This window comes from Acomys russatus, chromosome 1 (assembly GCF_903995435.1).
Source record: "Acomys russatus chromosome 1, mAcoRus1.1, whole genome shotgun sequence".
NCBI classification, from domain to species: domain Eukaryota; kingdom Metazoa; phylum Chordata; class Mammalia; order Rodentia; family Muridae; genus Acomys; species Acomys russatus.
Window position 1 is genome coordinate 94,801,464 of NC_067137.1, and position 17,882 is coordinate 94,819,345.

At 43.0% G+C, this 17,882-nt stretch overlaps 1 protein-coding gene across 3 annotated transcripts; it reads left to right on the forward strand.

Moving 5' to 3' along the window:
- The first annotated feature begins 4,812 nt into the window (after nucleotides 1-4,812).
- Nucleotides 4,813-16,560, forward strand: Fcf1 (FCF1 rRNA-processing protein). 3 transcript variants are annotated; one of them, XM_051149314.1, is made up of 8 exons: nucleotides 4,813-4,894; nucleotides 5,153-5,220; nucleotides 6,866-6,937; nucleotides 8,213-8,361; nucleotides 11,400-11,472; nucleotides 12,769-12,856; nucleotides 15,216-15,310; nucleotides 16,432-16,560. In XM_051149314.1, exons 1-8 carry the CDS (start codon nucleotides 4,892-4,894, stop codon nucleotides 16,478-16,480), a joined length of 597 nt encoding a protein of 198 aa, XP_051005271.1. In that variant the 5' UTR covers nucleotides 4,813-4,891; the 3' UTR covers nucleotides 16,481-16,560. The 3 variants fall into 3 exon arrangements, with proteins under 3 accessions (XP_051005271.1, XP_051005276.1, XP_051005265.1); XM_051149308.1 differs by lacking the exon at nucleotides 4,813-4,894 and adding an exon at nucleotides 4,924-4,976; XM_051149319.1 differs by lacking the exons at nucleotides 4,813-4,894; nucleotides 16,432-16,560 and adding an exon at nucleotides 4,897-4,976 and having other exon boundaries at nucleotides 15,120-15,262.
- The last annotated feature ends 1,322 nt before the right edge of the window (nucleotides 16,561-17,882 follow it).

Sequence of the window (17,882 nt, forward strand, 5' to 3'; positions counted from 1 at the left end):
GAAGGAAGGAAGGAAGGAAGGAAGGAAGGAAAAAGGAAAATCTTTAAAAAGGGGGGGAGGGCAGATCTCTATAGAAAATTGAAATATCTGTATTAACTATTAAGAACTAGTTAATAAAAAAAAGAACTAGTTAATACTATTACCAGACTAAACAAGATGTACGTTACTTATTATTAAATTACCATTATCTGATCTTTGGCCAAAAAAGTACAATGAACACAAAAGGCAATTAATGTCAGCATTTTACACTAACAGGCAAACTGCAATAAAACAAATGCATTAGCTGTAAGCACACACATACATGAGCAGACACACACACACACAGTACACCACCTTAAAAGTTTGGAACGTTACTATTAAAAAAAAAAATGAAGGTTAAGCAATTTAATAACCCTTCTAAGAAAATGGCACCAAAGAATAGTAACTGAAAAGGAAACCTGTGAAAATCAATGGCTAGAAGCATTGAAAAGGTAAAATGAGGGCTCAGGTTGTGGCTCAACTGGTAGAACCTGCTTGCCCAGCATGAGGTTCGATCCTCAGCAATGCACAAACTGTGTGGGGCAGTGCACACCTATGATCCTAGCACTCAGGAGGTTGAAATAAAAAACCGAGAAGCTCTAGCTGGTTGGGCACAGTGGAGCGCACCTTTAATTCCAGCCCTTTGGAAACAGAGGCAGGTGAATCTTTGGGAGTTCCAAGGCAACCTGGTGAGTACCAGGACAGCTAGGGCTATGTAGAGATCCTGTCTCAAAACAAGCAAGCAAATAAAGAAAGAAATAAAATTCTAAGTTATCCTCGGCTAAATAGGAAGTTCAAGGCCAGCCTGGGATTATATCAGGCCTTGTCTTTTTTTTTTTTTTTTTTTTTTTTTTTTTCAAGACAGGGTTTCTCTGTGTTAGCCCTGGCTGTCCTGGACTCACTTTGTAGACCAGGCTAGCCTCGAACTCATAGCAATCCACCTGCCTCTGCCTCCCAAGTGCTGGGGTTAAAGGCATGTGTCAATACTCCCAGCTAGCCAGGCCTTGTCTTTAAAGTGTATGTGTAAATAATATACTATACAACTCTCTAATGTAATGAAACCTAAACTGTTATAGGGTACGTTGATTGTAGCAAATAAATATTACAGAGCAATACTCTAACCAGGACCCTTCCAGAAGGCTGAACAGGTGCAGTAATTTCTCCAAAATATTTGAATTTATGTACCTCTAGTTGACCACTTGCCATAATATTTAGCTATTTGCAAGTAATTCTTTGACAGAGGCTGAGTTTTTTGGGGTAACTAGGATGTTGTCTGGGACAGAAGGGACTCTCAATAAATGCCTTGTGGATAAATATGCAGTATTTTTTAATGACCTCTGAAGTGTCATTTAAACCAGTCCACTATCAAGATCTAGGAGAACATGCTTTATCTTGTTTTTCGAGACAGGGTCTCTCTGTGTAGCCTTGGCTGCCCTAGACTTGCTTTGTAAACCAGGGTGGCCTCAAACTCACAGTTATCCACCTGCCTCTGCCTCCCGAGGGCTGGTATTAAAGGCTGCCTTATCTTATATTATGCTTTAAAACATTTTTTTAAATTTTATACGTATGTGTTCTCTGTTTCTGTCTCTCTCTCTCTCCCTCTCTCTCTCTCTCTCTCTCTCTCTCTCTGTGTATGTGGTGAAGGCCTGAAGACTGTATCAAATTCCCTGGAGCTACAGTTAGAGTCAGCTGTGAGCTGTCAGATGTGGGTGCTGGAAACCAAATCTGGAAGCCAAATCTGAGCCACCGGAACAGCAGCCAGTGTGCGTAACCACCAAGCCATCTCTCCAGCCCTGCTACTTCATCTAGAGGTAATCAAATTAATGAGTAATTAGCAACAAAGGAGTTACCAGAAACAAATGTTTGTGGGGGAAAGAACATGTGGACCATAAAGACAAGTGTAAAACTGTAGCTTGAAACTAAAAATAATATCTTTAGATTAACTTGAAATACAAGAGGTTCTCTCGGGCTCTTCCAGCAGTCCTAACTTAAGGATGTATTCAGACTAGGTAGTAAGGAGAACAAAGTCAAAGGCAACTGAGTATTCAAACTGGACTCAGAGGTCAAAGAATATTTGTCTTCAGAACTGCCAGAAAATGCACACTGATCCTTGAACCGCTGAGGAGCAAACTCATTCTTTTCCTCACAAGTGTGTAGTCAAAAGTAGTTACTCTGCTCCCCTCCAACACAGTCAAAACCGTGCTACTTTCCATCTCTATCAAAGGACGCCATATAATAGCTGCATACTTTAATCGCAGGCTTTAAGACTCTCAGATTACGACAAAATTACAATGCGGCAAAAACCGTTTTTTAACTATGTTCTCAACCACCACAGTGTTCCTACACTAATTTAAGTTCCCTATCAACTATTAACAATGAAGGAATCAGAAAGTTCTCGGAACAGAAACTGCAAACCACATTAAAATAAGAAAGAAAAAAAAAAATCAGTTCATGGATTTCAAACTTAGAGGAAAAAGGTTTTTCTGTCAGTGCCTGAATTTAAATGCAAATTACAGTTTAACTAGCTGCAATTTTCTCTTCAAGTGTTCTCAATCAAGTTCACGTGGGTGCACGCACACTTTCTCTTCTAATCAGTCTCCAAAAACTCTTTAAAATAAGTAACTGACCATGTTAACTTAAAAAGCTAAATGCCTAATCACTAACATGTTTCAATTAAAGAGGCAGACAAATCTTCGTGAGTTTGAGGCCAGCCTGGTCTACAAAGAGAGTCCACGACAGCCAAGGCTACACAGAGAAACCCTGTCTCGGGAAAAGGGAAAAAAAAAAAAACAAAAAAAACAAAAACCCAATGGCTGCTCTACCCATGAATGTTAGCTGGACAGAGACAACCTGTTCTGAGGAGACTAGGAACTTCCAGTGGGGGTAAAGCAGGGGGGTCCAGACAATCTCTGAAGATGTATCAATGAGGAAACTATTTCAACACCAAAACCCGCAGGTATGTGACTACAAGATCTGAATGTGTGTGTGTGTGTGTGTGTGTGTGTGTGTGTGTGTGTGTGTGTGTAAAAGAAGACAGCAGGAAAGACCCCAGTTCCACCTCCAAATCAACACACAAGATGACCCCTAACAGAGACCCGAAGATTTAGTGACTTTTCTGAGGTTTATCAATATGCTCAAGTTTCAAAATAGTAAAACTAGATCCATATGCAGGTGGCATAACATTTCAGGCTGGAAAAATGTGACACAAGATGACTTCAAACACTTAAAAGAGTTACTTTAATGGTAAGCCTTTCTAGGGACTGATTTTGAGTCCCAATGGCATCCCTGTGATAGAAGTACTAGCTTTAAGGACAAAGACAGAGAGGCACCAACCGATGGCCCCCAAATAATACAGCTGGTAAGCAACATTAAAGTGGGTCTAAACTGCAGCCAGTCAAACTCCAGAGTTCAGTAATCAGTGCATTGTCTTGCAGTGTTATACTTTGAACGTTTTATCGTTTTAACCCAGTAACACTAGGTCAGTGTCAATGCAATAAGAAAAACGCGGGCTTTAGAACCAAACAGACTTCCGAGTGTCCAGCCCACAACTTTAAGATTAGTAAAGCAAAGGTATCTGAGGTACTGTGAAGGTCAAAGTGAAAGTAAAATGAAGTTTACACAGTCTAGAACCTCATAAGCTGCATATTAAAGTGTGTGTACATACACTCGTACATCCATTTTCAGGAAAATTGTCCCTGTCCTTCCACAGACTTTCAAGGGATAAAAGAAATCTCTCTAAGTGGTTAAGAACACCTAGAATACAGAGCAGATACTAAAAGCAAAACACAGAAAACAAAAACAAACATCGCAGAAGTTTTCTTTCTCCTTCTTATAAATCTTCCCTCTCCTGTTAAGGACAGCACAAAAGACTTCACAAGCGTCAATGGTTACCCATCATATTCCGGGCTTGGTAAGTAGTTGCATATACCAACTTATGCACCGGTTTTCTTGAGATGGTTTAAAGAAGGCCGCCGCGACTGGGGTAGTTGGCTCAGTGAGTGAAGTGCTTACAGACCAAGCAAGGGGACCTGGGTTGGGATGCCTAGGACCTGGGTAAAAAACAAGCCAGGCGTAGTGTGACGGGACCATTTCGAAGGCTTTCTGGGCAGTCAGTCTAGCAAAAAGACGGGGGTGAAAGTTGGGGGATGTTTCCAAGATCGGAATCTTTCTTTTAAAAAAAAAGTGGATAGCAATATGAAGATGCCCGTGCTCGTATACACATACATGGAGGAAGGCGGGAAGACAGCCAGGCAGACAGACAGACAGACAGACAGACAGACAGACAGAGAATATGGGAGAATCGGAGCGGGGGTGGAGGGGCGCGGGCTCAAGCGCTGTTACACCCCTCTCTTCCCGAAGAACCGTCCACCCAGCCTCACTTAGTGCCATGCCGGCGAAGAAAACCAAGCAGTAACCAGAGTCTCTGGGCTGAAATATAGAGCCCCGATGCACCGGAGGATAGAGAATGTATTTGCAACCTATCCGGCAGCCCAGGATTCCGACCCCTCTGCCCTCGTCCCTCTTCTCTCGCTAGCTTTCTGCAACTCCGGTGCCTGCGGGTCGGCTGGGCTCTCTCTGCCTTGACTGGGGCGTGAAGGGAAACGTTACCCGAGCTGGGGCTGCAGCGTGGCCAAGTCCTAGTTCTGGGGTCCCAGAAGGCAGCGGCTACATCCAGCAGAAAGCCTGCCCTCCGCCCGCCCCCCGAAAGTCTCCAGTGTCGGTCTCAGCCAGCGTTAGGAGCCGGCTCCGGAGCTTTTCCGTTTCCCAAAGTGGCTTCCGCCTCCGGGTTGGCCTTTGCCGGAAGCAGCATAAGGATGATGTAAATGCGTCGCGCTGTGAGTGATTCCGGAAGAAACGGGAGTGCGGCGTGAACATGGTGAGGAGAGTGGGAGAAGGAACTTTGTATGAGCGTTTTGGGGGTCGATCGGGAGCTCAGCCCTTGGCCAAATATAGCCTCGGTGCTTCCCTTATGTTTTTATTCCATTCTGATCTTAGCTCGAAGGGACCTATGGTTTAGGGAGAAGGACTGGGCGTTGTTTGGGGAAAGGAGAAGGGGCAAGAAAAATAGGAAAAGGGAACTTTAAAGGATGCGGTGTGTTTCCAGCTCTTTTAACTCTAAAATTTCCTTTTGAAGGGGAAGCAAAAGAAAACCAGGAAATATGCGACTATGAAGCGAATGCTTAGTCTCAGAGATCAGAGACTGTGAGTGGCCAGAACCATTTTCTTAAACTGATGAGAGATACAAGAGTCACGATGGGCTAAGTAGTAGAATTTAGAGGGTTTTTGTTTGTTTGTTGGTTGGTTTGGTTTTGCTTATTATGTTTTAGGGCTATATTGCATGGAATTATATCTACACATTCTGGAGGGTGGGAAGGATGGTCACACCATGTGAGTCTTCGATTTCCAGTTCCTGACACCCAAGTTTAAAAGGGATACTGGGAAAACTCCAAGATAGTTCTATTTTATAAATTGTAAGAATTCAAAGCTGGGCGTGGTGGCGCACTTCTTTAATCCCAGCATTCCACAGGCAGAGGCAGGCGGGTCCTTGAGTTTGAGGCTAGCCTGGTCTACAGAGTAAACTTCAGGACAGCCAAGGCTACACAGAAAAACAATGTCTCTAACTCCCCCATCTCTCTTCCCCCAAAAAAGAAGAAGACCTAACCAGTTTTCTGACAGCAGCAAAGACTACGCGAACTGTTAATTAGATGAAGACCAGTCGGGTCTTCTTTGTGTTTAAGAGTCTCAGAAGAGCAGGGTGGCAGCAGCAAGCCTTTTATCCCAGTACTTGAGAGGCAGAGGAAGGTCCTCTGTGTTTGAGGCCAACCTGGTCTATAGAGTGAGTCCAGGACAGCCAGGACTACAGAGAGAAACCAAAAAGAGTGGTCATTGGTCTAATGACCAATAGAATTACTATTCTCAGCTTCTGATACGGATTTTTATTTTATATCTTTTTTGTTGTTGTTTTGTTTTTTGAGACAGGGTCCCTATGTATAGCCTGGGATTAAAGGTGTGCACCACCACACCTGGCTTTATTTTATATCTTTTAGGAATGATGTCCCACTGGAAATTTATTTGTGGTTAAGTCTTCATTTTATATGTGTGTTATGTTTCAGGCCTTTATAAAGAATGTGGAGAAACTTTCCCCCAATACTGGTGATATGAATCTTATTTGTTTGGGTTTGTTTTTGGTTTTATGTTGTTGTTGTTGTTTATTGAGATAGGGTCTTCTATATAGCCTTGGCTAGCCTGGAACTTGCTATGTAGAACAAACCTCAAACTCATAGGGTCTGTCTGCCTTGGTCTCTCCAGTGCTGGGAGAGCCCCCATGCACAGCTTGGGATATTCAGAAGTCTTCAGTAAATTAATATCAACCTCTTCACAGCCCCTTTTTATTGGCATATATTAATCGTACATAACAATAAATTTCATTATGACATTTTTCAAACTGATATATATTTTGAACATAACCAATCCGCATTACTTTCTTGTAATTAGATCTTAATCATTGATAAGAGAAATACTAAGAAATATTTAATAGTAATATAAAATTTACTCATTAACACTTTTTAGTTTATTGATTTTAACTAATTTTGATATTTTTCAGGTTACTTCCTCCTATATTTACTTGCGGCCAAAGTTTATGTTGATATTAACGTCACAAAGTCTAAAATTGGATTTCTTTCATGGCTAAAAAAGGAAAAAGAATGGAGCATGAGGTGATAGGGATTGAACCTGGGGCTCCACACATGTTCATCCAGTGCTCTTTCTGCCACGGAGTGACACCCCAACAAACTAAAACTTCAATTTTAAATACACCGTTTTTCTCTTTTCCTTTTTTTTTTTCCAGTAAAGAAAAGGATAGATTAAAACCTAAAAAGAAAGAGAAGAAAGATCCCAGTGCGCTGAAGGAAAGAGAAGTGTGAGTATTTTTTAAAAACGTCTTCAAGTTTTCCATTAAACCAAGAGATTCCTAAAACCGTGTTAGGAGTCCAGGCTTTCCCAGAGCTGATTCACTTGGTTGTTTACAAGTAAGTTTAGCACATGCACAAATATCTTTTTTTTTTTTTTTTTTTTTTTTTTGGACAGGGTTTTTCTGCGTAGCCTTAGCTGTCTCTGCCTCCCTGAGTGCCAGGATTACAGGCATGCGCCACCATACCCAGCTAAAAATAATCTTGTTGTTTTGCTTTGTTTTGTTTTTCCATGTCAGGGTATCTCTATGTAACCCTGGCTGTCTGGAACTCAGTCTGTAGAGCAGGCTAGCCTCAAACTCAGAGCTCCGCCTGCCTCTGCCTCCTGAGTGCTGGGATCAAAGGTGAGCATCACCTCGCCTAGCTTAAAGAAAAAACTTCTTAAATTAATAATTATTGCTGGGTGTTGTGGCATTCGCCTTTAATCCCAGCACTTAGAGGCAGAGGCAGGCAGATCACTGTGAGTTCAAGGCCAGCCTGGTCTACAAAGTGAGTCCAGGACAGCCAGGGCTCCACCACAGAGAAACCCTGTCTCGAAAAACCAAAATAATAATAACAATAATAATAATAACAACAACAACTGTTGTTTGCCACACCAAAATTAGACAAAAGAGAGAATATCTTGCCAAAAATTGATACGGTTATATATTCTCGATAAAGGTCATTGTTTAAAATAAGTACATTTAACTTCATGAAAAAAGTCTCCCCACGATACTGTGCTCTTCATGCCGCAGTTGACAGGAGCTATGATGTCACAGCAGATACTGTCCACACAGAGACTTGAGCACTGTGGGCTTTCAGATGAGTAACAGGCCCGCTGTAGTACAGGATCCTAATGTTAAGCAATCTGTTTCCTTTAAAAGATTTCCTTTTTTTTTTTTTTTTTTAAATTGTGTGTATAAGTGGGTCTGTATGTGGACATGTGCACATGAGTTGGGGTGTCTGGGAAGGCTGGAGGCATAGGACCTCCTGAAACTAGAATTACAGGCAATTACGAACACCCAGGATGGATGTTAGGAAGTGAACCTCTGTGTGAGCAGCAGGACACGCTTTAACTGCTGAGCTGTGGCTTCAGCCTGGCTCGTGGCTTTTTTAAAACACTCACTCGCAATTAATAAGGGGAAAGGACATTTATCTGTGGTGAACTTTCCCAGATACTTCAATTTTGGTTTTATGAACATCAACTTATCAATGTCGACTTTAATTTGTGATCTTTCTCCTTTCAGCCCCCAACATCCTTCCTGCTTATTCTTCCAGTACAATACACAGCTGGGTCCACCTTACCACATCCTCGTTGATACCAACTTCATCAACTTTTCCATTAAAGCCAAACTGGACTTAGTGCAGTCAATGATGGACTGTCTGTATGCCAAGTGTGAGTACCAGACCTTCCTGTTTCTGTGACTGACATCTGCACAGAATAATCATTTTTATCCAAATACATGTTTTAAAAAGGAAAGTGAGGAACCTCATTAAATAAACCAACAGCCATTTAATTTTTAATATCCTAGCACTAACAGTTTTCAATAAATTGGGAGCTAATGAATACTTGACTAGGAATAATTATATTTTCACAATTCAGAATATAGTGCTTTGACTGTCATTAGAGACACCAATTCTGAACCTGGGTTTTAAAATGCTGAGCAACAGCCGGGTGGTGGTGGCACACGCCTTTAATCCCAGCACTTGGGAAGCAGAGGCAGGATCACTGTGAGTTCGAGGCCAGCCTGGTCTACAAAGCAAGTCCAGGACAGTTAAGGGTACACAGAGAAACCCTGTCTCGAAAAACCAAAAAATAAAATAAAATAAAATGCTGAACAAATGGAAATCTATATTAAGCAAGATATATTCCAATTCACGATATAAAGGCTAAATGAAACATTTTTTCCATTTATGGTAAGAAAGCCTGAAGTTTCTTGGTGTGTGGTGGGGCAGAGCTGGAGAGCTAATCCTGCGATGGTGCGCATATGCCAGTGTCATCCTCTGAGCTGTATTTCCAGTTCCCATTCCTGTCTTGCCTTTTTGCCCTGGTTTCTTTGGTTTTGTGTTTTAGATATGTGTGTGACGCTCGGTATTAGATTTGGGACATCACACCAGGCATTGTGCCTATTCCTATAACCTCAGCACTCAGGGAGGCAGAGGCATGTGGGTCTCTGTGAGTTTGAGGCCAGCCTGGTCTACAAAACAAGTCCAGGACAGCCAAGGCTACAGAGAAAAACCCTGTCTCAAAAACAAAAACAATCAGCTGGGCATGGTAGCGCACGCCTGTAATCCCAGCACTCAGTGAGGCAGAGGCAGGTGGATCTTTGTGAGTTCGAGGCCAGCCTGGTCTACAAAGCAAGTCCAGGGCTACACAGGGAAACCCTGTCTCGGGGGAAGAAAAGAAAAACAAAAAGAATTAGAGGACCTGGCTTCAGTTCCCACACCCACATAGTGGCTCACAGCCATCTGTAACTCCAGTTCTGGAGGGTCCGGCGCCCTCATCCGACCTCCATATACACATGATTGTGCATCTATGTAGGCAAAAACATTCATACTCACTAAATAAATATTTTTAAAGGATATTAAAAAACAAATATACTGGGGTCAGCAAGGTGGCTCATCAGGTAAAGGCACTTTGCATCAAGCCTGCTGAGTTTGAGCCCAGGAGCCCACGTATTGGAGGAGAGAACAGACTGCTACAGGTGTGCTCTGACCTTCACACATGCACTGTAGCACGTGGTCCCAATCCTTCCCCCAATGAATTAATGGGTATGATTTACTAATGCTTTTGAAAGACAGGGGGAAAAGCTAAAATTTAAATGAGGAAAGAATGGAGATCCTAGGTCAATGAAATCAAATAGTTATGGAGCAAGAAGGCAGTTTGTGCTTGAGGAAGACTAATTTCACAGCCATATAAACACAGGGCCTGCAAAGGAATAGGGAACTAGCTCCAAAGAAATCCCAGTCCCTTGAGTTGTTACACCTCACCATGAGCAGTGCTCCCTATATTTCCCACTGCTAATTAACATTAATCTAGTTCTGTCTCTGTGGACTTGCCTCCTGCTTGGTCTTGTTTCATTCAGCATGAATGAACCCAGGACCTCCTGAATGTTAGTTAGGCAAGCCCTATACTGCTGAGCTATGTCCTGGGCCCACATTTTTTGTTTTGAGACAGGGTCTCACGAAATTGCCCAGGATGGCCTTCTGGTCCAGGCAGGCCTTGGACTTTCTTTTTTTGTTTGTTTTGTTTTTTCTTTTTTTGTTGTTGTTTTGTTGTTGTTGTTGTTTTCGAGACAGGGTTTCTCTGTGTAGCCTTGGCCATCCTGGACTCACTTTGTAGAACAGACTGGTCTCCAACTCACAGCGATCCACCTGCCTCTGCCTCCCGAGTGCTGGGATTAAAGGCGTGCGCCACCACGCCCGGCTCTTGTTTTGTTTTTTCGAGACAGGGTCTCTCTGTGTTAACCTTGGCTGTCCTGGATTCGCTTTGTAGACCAGGCTGGCCTCGAACTCACAGTGATCTGCCTGCCTTTGCCTCCCAAATGCTGGGATTTGTGCACTACCACGCCTAGTAGACCTTGGACTTTCAATCCTCCTGCATCAGGATCTGGAGTAGCTAGAATTACTAGCTTTTGCCTCTATACCCAACTCTCTTTTAGTTGTTTTTTTTTTTTTTAGACAGGGTTTCTCCGTGTAGCCTGGGCTGTCCTGGACTCGCATTGTAGACCAGGCTGGCCTCGAACTCACATCGATCCGCCTGCCTCTGCCCCCTGAGTGCTGGGATTAAAGGCATGTGCCACCACACCCGGCCTTTTTAAAATGTGTAGCCCAGGCTGGCCTTGAATTCGTGGTCCTCCTGCCTCCGCCTCCTTCAGAAAATCTACCGGTGTGTGCCACTACTACCGGCTATTTTATTATTTTTTATTATTTTTTTATTATTTTTATTATTTCTTCTTCTTCTTCTTCTTGTTATTGTTGTTGTTGTTGTTGTTGTTGTTATTATTATTATTATTATTATTATTATTATTATTATTATTATTATTATATACATTGGTATTTCCTGCATTATTATTATTATTATTATTATTATTATTATTATTATTATTATTATTATTATTATTATTATATACATTGGTATTTCCTGCATTCATGTCTGTGTGAGAGTATCAAATTCCCTGGAACTGGAATTATAATTAAGAGCTGCCATATGGGTTCTCAGAATTGAACCTGGGTCCTCTGGAAGAGCAGCCAGTGCTCAGCCATGTCTTCAGCCCATCTCTTCTAGTTCTTACTGGTCGATTCGGTGGACCTAATCTTCTGTGATTGCAGAAGTCTACAGGATATTTGCAGACTGAACTAACTGTAATTCAGAGGACATCTTTATAAATTCTGTTAGTAATTTCTGTGCTGTGTCTTGCTTGTTCCTTTCAGGTATCCCTTGTATAACTGATTGTGTAATGGCTGAAATTGAGAAATTGGGACAAAAATATCGAGTGGCACTAAGGTAGGAAGGACTTAGTCCACATTTACTGTATCTTGGCATACTGAGAACTTTTAAAACACCTCATCTCTTTGTTAACCAAAGATTTCCTGGGCAAGTAGTTTAAATTAAAATAAACTAATTTATTGTGTATACAATGCTCCTACTGCATGTACGCCTGCAAGCCAGAAGAGGGCGCCAGATCTCATCATAGATGACTGTGAGCCACCATGTGGTTGCTGGGAATTGAACTCAAGACCTTTGGAAGAGCAGACAGTGCTCTTAACCTCTGAGCCATCTCTCTAGCCACCCCCCCACCCCCGCCTTTTTTAAAGCGGCTGGAAATACGGCTGAGCAGCTAAGAAAACTTGCTGCTTTCCCAGAGAACCTGAACTGAGCTCTTTTTTTCCCACAGTGGGAAACTCACAACCTCCTGTAACTCTTCCACGTTCACACTGTTCTTACACAAGAATGACGGCTGAATGGGAGGCAGAGGCAGGCAGATCTCTGTGAGTTCGAGGCCAGCCTGGTCTACAGACTAAGTTCCAGAACAGCCAGAGCTGTTACATAGAGAAACCCTGTCTTGAGGGGGGGAAAAACGGAATGGCTGCTGAAAAAGAATACTGCTTCCTATGTAAATGTAAATCTAGAAGGTTTCAGGGAAGCCATCTCTATCTTCTTCATTGGGTCTTGCCCACACAGGCAGTTCCCTGACCTGCGTTATTCTATAGGTCAGTCTGGTCCTCCCACGTGCATACTTTCATTTCTCTTTTTGTGATCATACAGACAGACAAATGTATTTAGCCTTTTTTGGGAGCGGATGAGGGGGTTTCAAAGACAGGATTTCTCTGTGTGTACCCTTGACTGTCCTGGATTCTCTTTGTAGACCAGGCTGGCTTCGAACTCACAGCGATCCACCTGCCTATGCCTCCCGAGTACTGGGATTAAAGGCGTATGGTACCCTTGTGCTTGTCTTGTAGTGTATTTGTGTAAGACAACTTCCTAAACATGTTTCGGGTGGGTTTCGTTCTCATTCCTGGCTTATCTTAACTCTGTGGGTTTGAGCACATGAATATCTGAGCCTCCTTTCCCTTTTGTAAAATGGAAATAAAAAAACCAAGAGTTTGGTGCTAAATAAAGGAGCCCAAATGCTGTCAGCCCATGACTGTGATGCCCTTCCTTATAAACTTGAAAACTGAGCTTCAGAGACGGGAGTGGAGTGTGCCTCCCAATCCCTACATAGACCGCACAGACTGTGTTACCTTTGCTTTATTGGTTGGGCAGAGAAAGTTTTCTTTAATCCACTTTTATAATCTGTAGGATCGCCAAGGATCCACGATTTGACAGGTTGCCGTGCACACACAAAGGAACCTATGCTGATGACTGCTTGGTACAGAGAGTAACTCAGGTATTTAAAGTTTACTTTGTGCTAAAAAAAAAAAAAGTAAACAAATAAACAACAAAAAGCTGGAGCTGCAGAGGTGATGTTTCAGTGGTTAAGAGCACTGGCTGCTCTTGCTGAGGACCCAGGTTCAGATGCTAGCACATCAAGTGATCACAACCTCCTGTGAGCCCAGTTCTGCTGGCCTGTTCTGACCTCTGCAGACACTTGCACACACATGGTGCACACACATAAGCAAACAGGTACATAGATAAACAATAAATCTTTTTTTTTTTTTTTCAAGGCAGCCAGGCGTGGTGGTACACTCCTTTAATCCCAGCACTCTGGAGGCAGAGGCAGGTGGATCTCTGTGAGTTTGAGGCCAGCCTGGTCTAAGAATCCAGGACAGCCAAGGCTACACAGAGAAACCTGTCTCTAAAAACAAAACAAAACAAAACAAAAAACATGGGGGGGGGGGAGGGCTGGAGAGATGGCTCAGAGGTTAAGAGCACAGAGCGCTTTTCCAGAGGTCCTGAGATCAATTCCCAGCAACCATCTAGAATATGATCTAATGCCCTCTTCTGGCCTGCAGGCATACATGCAGGCAGAGCACTGTATACATAATAAGTAAATTTTCCTTTTTAAAGCACAAGCTGGATGAGGTACCATATGTCTTTAATCCCATCACTCAGAGACAGGTGAGCCTCTAACCTTAAGTCCAACCTGGTCTCTATAACTAGTTCCAGCTACACACTGAGGCCCCTCCTCCCAAAAAAGGGCATGATTTATTATCTTCTGAATACTCAAGTTCAGTAGGGTATCTAGGATGGTTGTCCATAAGCAACTTAGATAAAATAGACTAAAGAAATTGTGTTTAGAGCCAGGCGGTGGTGGCACACGCCTTTAATCCCAGCACTTGGGAGGCAGAGGCAGGTGGATCACCTGGTCTACAAAATGAGTCCAGGATAGTCAAGGCTACACAGAGAAGCCCTGTCTCAAAAAACCAAAAAAGGAAAAAAAAAGAAATTGTGTTTTAACCATAACTGGAAGAGCGTGTGCTAAGGAAGGAAGTGTGGCTTCAAGTCTGAGCATCTTGCCCATTGGAAGCAGATGCAAACCTATCTCTGTGAGTTCAGGGCCAGCCTGGTTTACCTAGTGAGTTCCAGGCCAGTCAGGGCTACACAGTGAGATCCTATCTCAAACAAACAAACAAAAAATCCCAACGTCTGCATTAACTTAGAGTATGATTTGGGACAGTGCCTGGGTCTTTAGTCCACAAATCCCCTGTAATAGGTTTTAAGTGCGTTCATCTAGCTATAATAATATATCACGTTCTGCCACCCCGTGAATCTTGTTTGTTCGTTTGGTTTTTTTGTTTTGTTTTGTTTTTTTGTTTTCTTAGACAGGGTTTCTCTGTGTAGCCTTGGCTGTCCTACTTACTTTGTAGACCAGCTGGCCTCAAACTCACAGCAATCCATCTGCCTCTGCGTCCTAAGAGCTGGGATTAAAAGCTCACCCCATGAATCTTAAATAAGGTTCCAGATCCACCCCATGCAGGATCTCCCAGGGTGCTACCTCATACTTACCCTGGATTAATTTTTTTTTTTTTTAATTCTTTCATTCTGAACTGCTCACCATACAGCACAAGGACCTCTGCTATTGACTGCTCACATAAGAGCCTTTCTCAGGCTGGAGTTGTAGCTCCGTGGGGAGTGCCGCCCAGTATGCACCAGGCCCTGGGTTTGATGCCAGCCACAGCACTGGGCAGAAAGAAAGACAGAGCCTCACCTGTGCAAAGAAATGAATGAAGAGAGGAAGAGCGTGGCCTTGCTAGGGGTGACCATCTTCATTTAAGGACCACTCTGCCCTTTAGTAACTTGATCCATAGATGGAGCCACATCACAGCTGTCACCATGGTGATATATGTTCTATAAAATTCAGTGGAGGTTTGTGTCTGCAGTAAATGATACAAAGTAGCTCCAGTTCTGAATCATGGAGACCCTTTACTGGGTCAGGGGCTGCCGGTTTGCACAGCTACAGAACTTGAGAATACACCTCAGCCACAGGAAGGAAGATCGTGCCCTCCAGTTCTAAGGCGTTACATGGAGTCTGCTGGGGCATTGTCCTAAAACTGAGAAACTGGCCGTGCTAACTGTGGCAGTCCTTCCAATGGATGAGACAGAAAACAGTTTGCAGCTTATGAACACTTTTTACCTTCTTCCCCTCAAGATTCCTGAGACCACACTGAGGCCAGGTAGCTTATATCCCTTCCTCTATACGTATCTCCTAGGTCTCTGCTGGTTTCTTGGAAATGAGGGACTGTGCAGTGGTTGTGTGTACATACACTCTGTGAGTCTGTGGTCAACATCCTGGGCATCTCTTTCAGCACAAGTGTTACATTGTGGCCACAGTTGACCGGGACCTCAAACGAAGAATCCGGAAGATCCCTGGAGTTCCCATCATGTACATTTCTAACCACAGGTGAGAAGTCGCTATTGGGAAGTGACTAAAGGCTCACAGTTGGTCATCAGTTAAAGTGAGAGCAGGTTATAAAGTTATAGAGGGTTCCAAAGAAATTACACTCTGTAAAATTAAGTTGAAGAAATGAAACAAAAGGGCAGAATATATAGGATTTAGGAATGAAGCAAACATCAAATTGTTACAATAAGACTATTAAAAGTCCTCGTATTGCTTTATACAAAGCAAAGTATTATTTTTAAGCCTCTTAGTTTTGTGTAGAAATATCCATTTTGAAGATTTGGGGGACGGAGAACTTGATTGCTAGAATAAAACTGGGCACGGTAGAACACCTGTATTCCCAACACTGGAGAAATAGTGACCAGAAATTCAAGATCATTTTTTTCCCCTTTCTTTCTCTGAGACAGGGTTTCTCTGTGTAGCCTTGGCTGTCCTAGACTCACTCTGTAATCCAGGCTGGCCTCGAACTCACAGAGATGCCCTTGCCTTTGCCTCCTGAGTGCTGGGATTTAAGGTGTGCATCACAGCTCCAAGCTCAAGATCATTCTTGCTGCTTGGTGCATGTGAGGTCAGTTAAGTGAGAAAGGGATAGAGAGAAGAGACAAAACCTTTAATAAACAAAGTTGTTCTTTATCCTTCTTGGATGGTCCTGTGTCTGCCCTATAAGAACTTTTTTTTTTAAGACTTGTTTATTTATTATGTATACAATGTTCTGCTACATGTAACGCCTGCAGACCAGAAGACGGCACCAGATCATATTATAGATGGTTGTGAACCACCTTGTGGTTGCTGGGAATTGAACTCAGGGCCTCTGGAAGAGCAGACAGAGACCTTAATCACTGAGCCATCTCTCCAGCCCCCCATGAGAATGTTTATGCCCAGCTTTTCCATCTGGAGAGAGCACAGTATAATGATAAAATCACAGGCTGACTTAGGCACTCAAGTCCTAGATGGCCCTTGCTAATGCTGTGGCTTTGAAGAACAAAGGTAATATATTCAGCATTTTGATATAGGTAGGTCATTGTCCCCACTGACTTTAAAAGGGGTTGAGAGCAAAGGACAGGGCGACTCATGGGTTCTGCGCGTACCTTCTCTCTAACGGTGTCTACTTCTTTCCTGATCAGATACAACATAGAGCGGATGCCAGACGACTATGGAGCCCCTCGCTTCTAACTCTCGCTCAACAAAATCGCCTGCCTTCCTTGGACCAGCTTTCTCTCTTGTCGGTTAATTAAACACACTTTTTGATGGTTTGTTGTTGTTATTGTTTTATGATATTTTGTCTCAATTTTTAAAATAGCTGCATCTTTTTTTTATTATTATTTTTCGCCTTTAATCCCAGCACTCAAGAGGCAGAGGCAGGTGGATCTCTATGAATTTGAGGCCAGCCTGGTCTACAAAGCATCTAGGACAGCCAAGGCTACATAGAGAAATCCTGTCTCAAAAAACAAACCAAAAAAAAAAATTTTTTTTTTTTTTAATGTCTGTGTCTTATGTCCATGTTAGTGCAGGCACCTGTCAGGGCTAGGGCTAAGGGTCTCGGATCCCCTTGGCGCTGAAGCAATGGGCCATAAGATGCCTGAAGCAGATGCTGAGAACTGAAGCACTGAGCCCAGCGCATCGTTATATAAATCATGCTCCACTGGGTGCTCACATAATTCAATTTACTTAGCAAACGTGAACATAACAAAACATTGTGAAGGTAAAGTATCAGGGGCAAGGTGAGGACAGGTCTTTCTGCTTTTTTGTTTTGTTTAAAGAAGCCTAGTGTGGTGGTACATACCTTTAATCTTAGCACTTGAAAGGCAGAGGCTGGTGGATCTCTGTGTGTTCAAGGCCCGTTCTGGTCTTACAGTGTCCAGAACAGCTAAGGCTGCATAGGAAGCCTCTGTAGTCTTTTTGTTGTTGTTTGTTGACTGATTGGTTGGTTGAGGTTTTTTTTGTTTGTTTTTCTTTGGTTTTGTTGGTTAGTTGGTTGGTTGGTTGGTTTTCCAAGACAGGGTCTCTCTGTGCATCCTTGACTATCCTGGACTCACTTTGTAGACCAGGCTGGCCTCACAGCGATCTGCCTACCTCTGCCTCCCAAGTGCTGAGATTAAAGGCGTGTGCCACCACCGCCCAACTGTTTTTTTGTTTGTTTGTTTGTTTGTTTTTGGTTTTTCGAGACGGGGGCTTCTCTGTGTAGCCTTGGCTGTCCTGAACTCACTGTGTAGACCAGGCTGGCCTCGAACTCACAGCGATCGCCCATCGATTGCCTCTGCCTCCCAAATGCTGGGATTAAAGGCGTGTGCCACCACGCCCGGCTTGTTTTTTGTTTTTTTTTTTTAAGTAGTAATTTCTTTTTATTCCATTTGGTTAAAAAGGAAGGAAAGGATGTTTGAGTAATTTTGTTTTGTTGTTGTTACCTAGTTTAGTTTTGGTTTTTCCAAGTATCGTGTATGCTAGACTAGCCTCAAACTCCTGTGTACCTGAGGGTTATGCTTAAGCTCCACATCCTCCTGCCTCTACCCCCTTCATTGGGGTTATGGGCACACACCACTACACCCATGTGAATGTGGTGCTAAAGACCAAACCC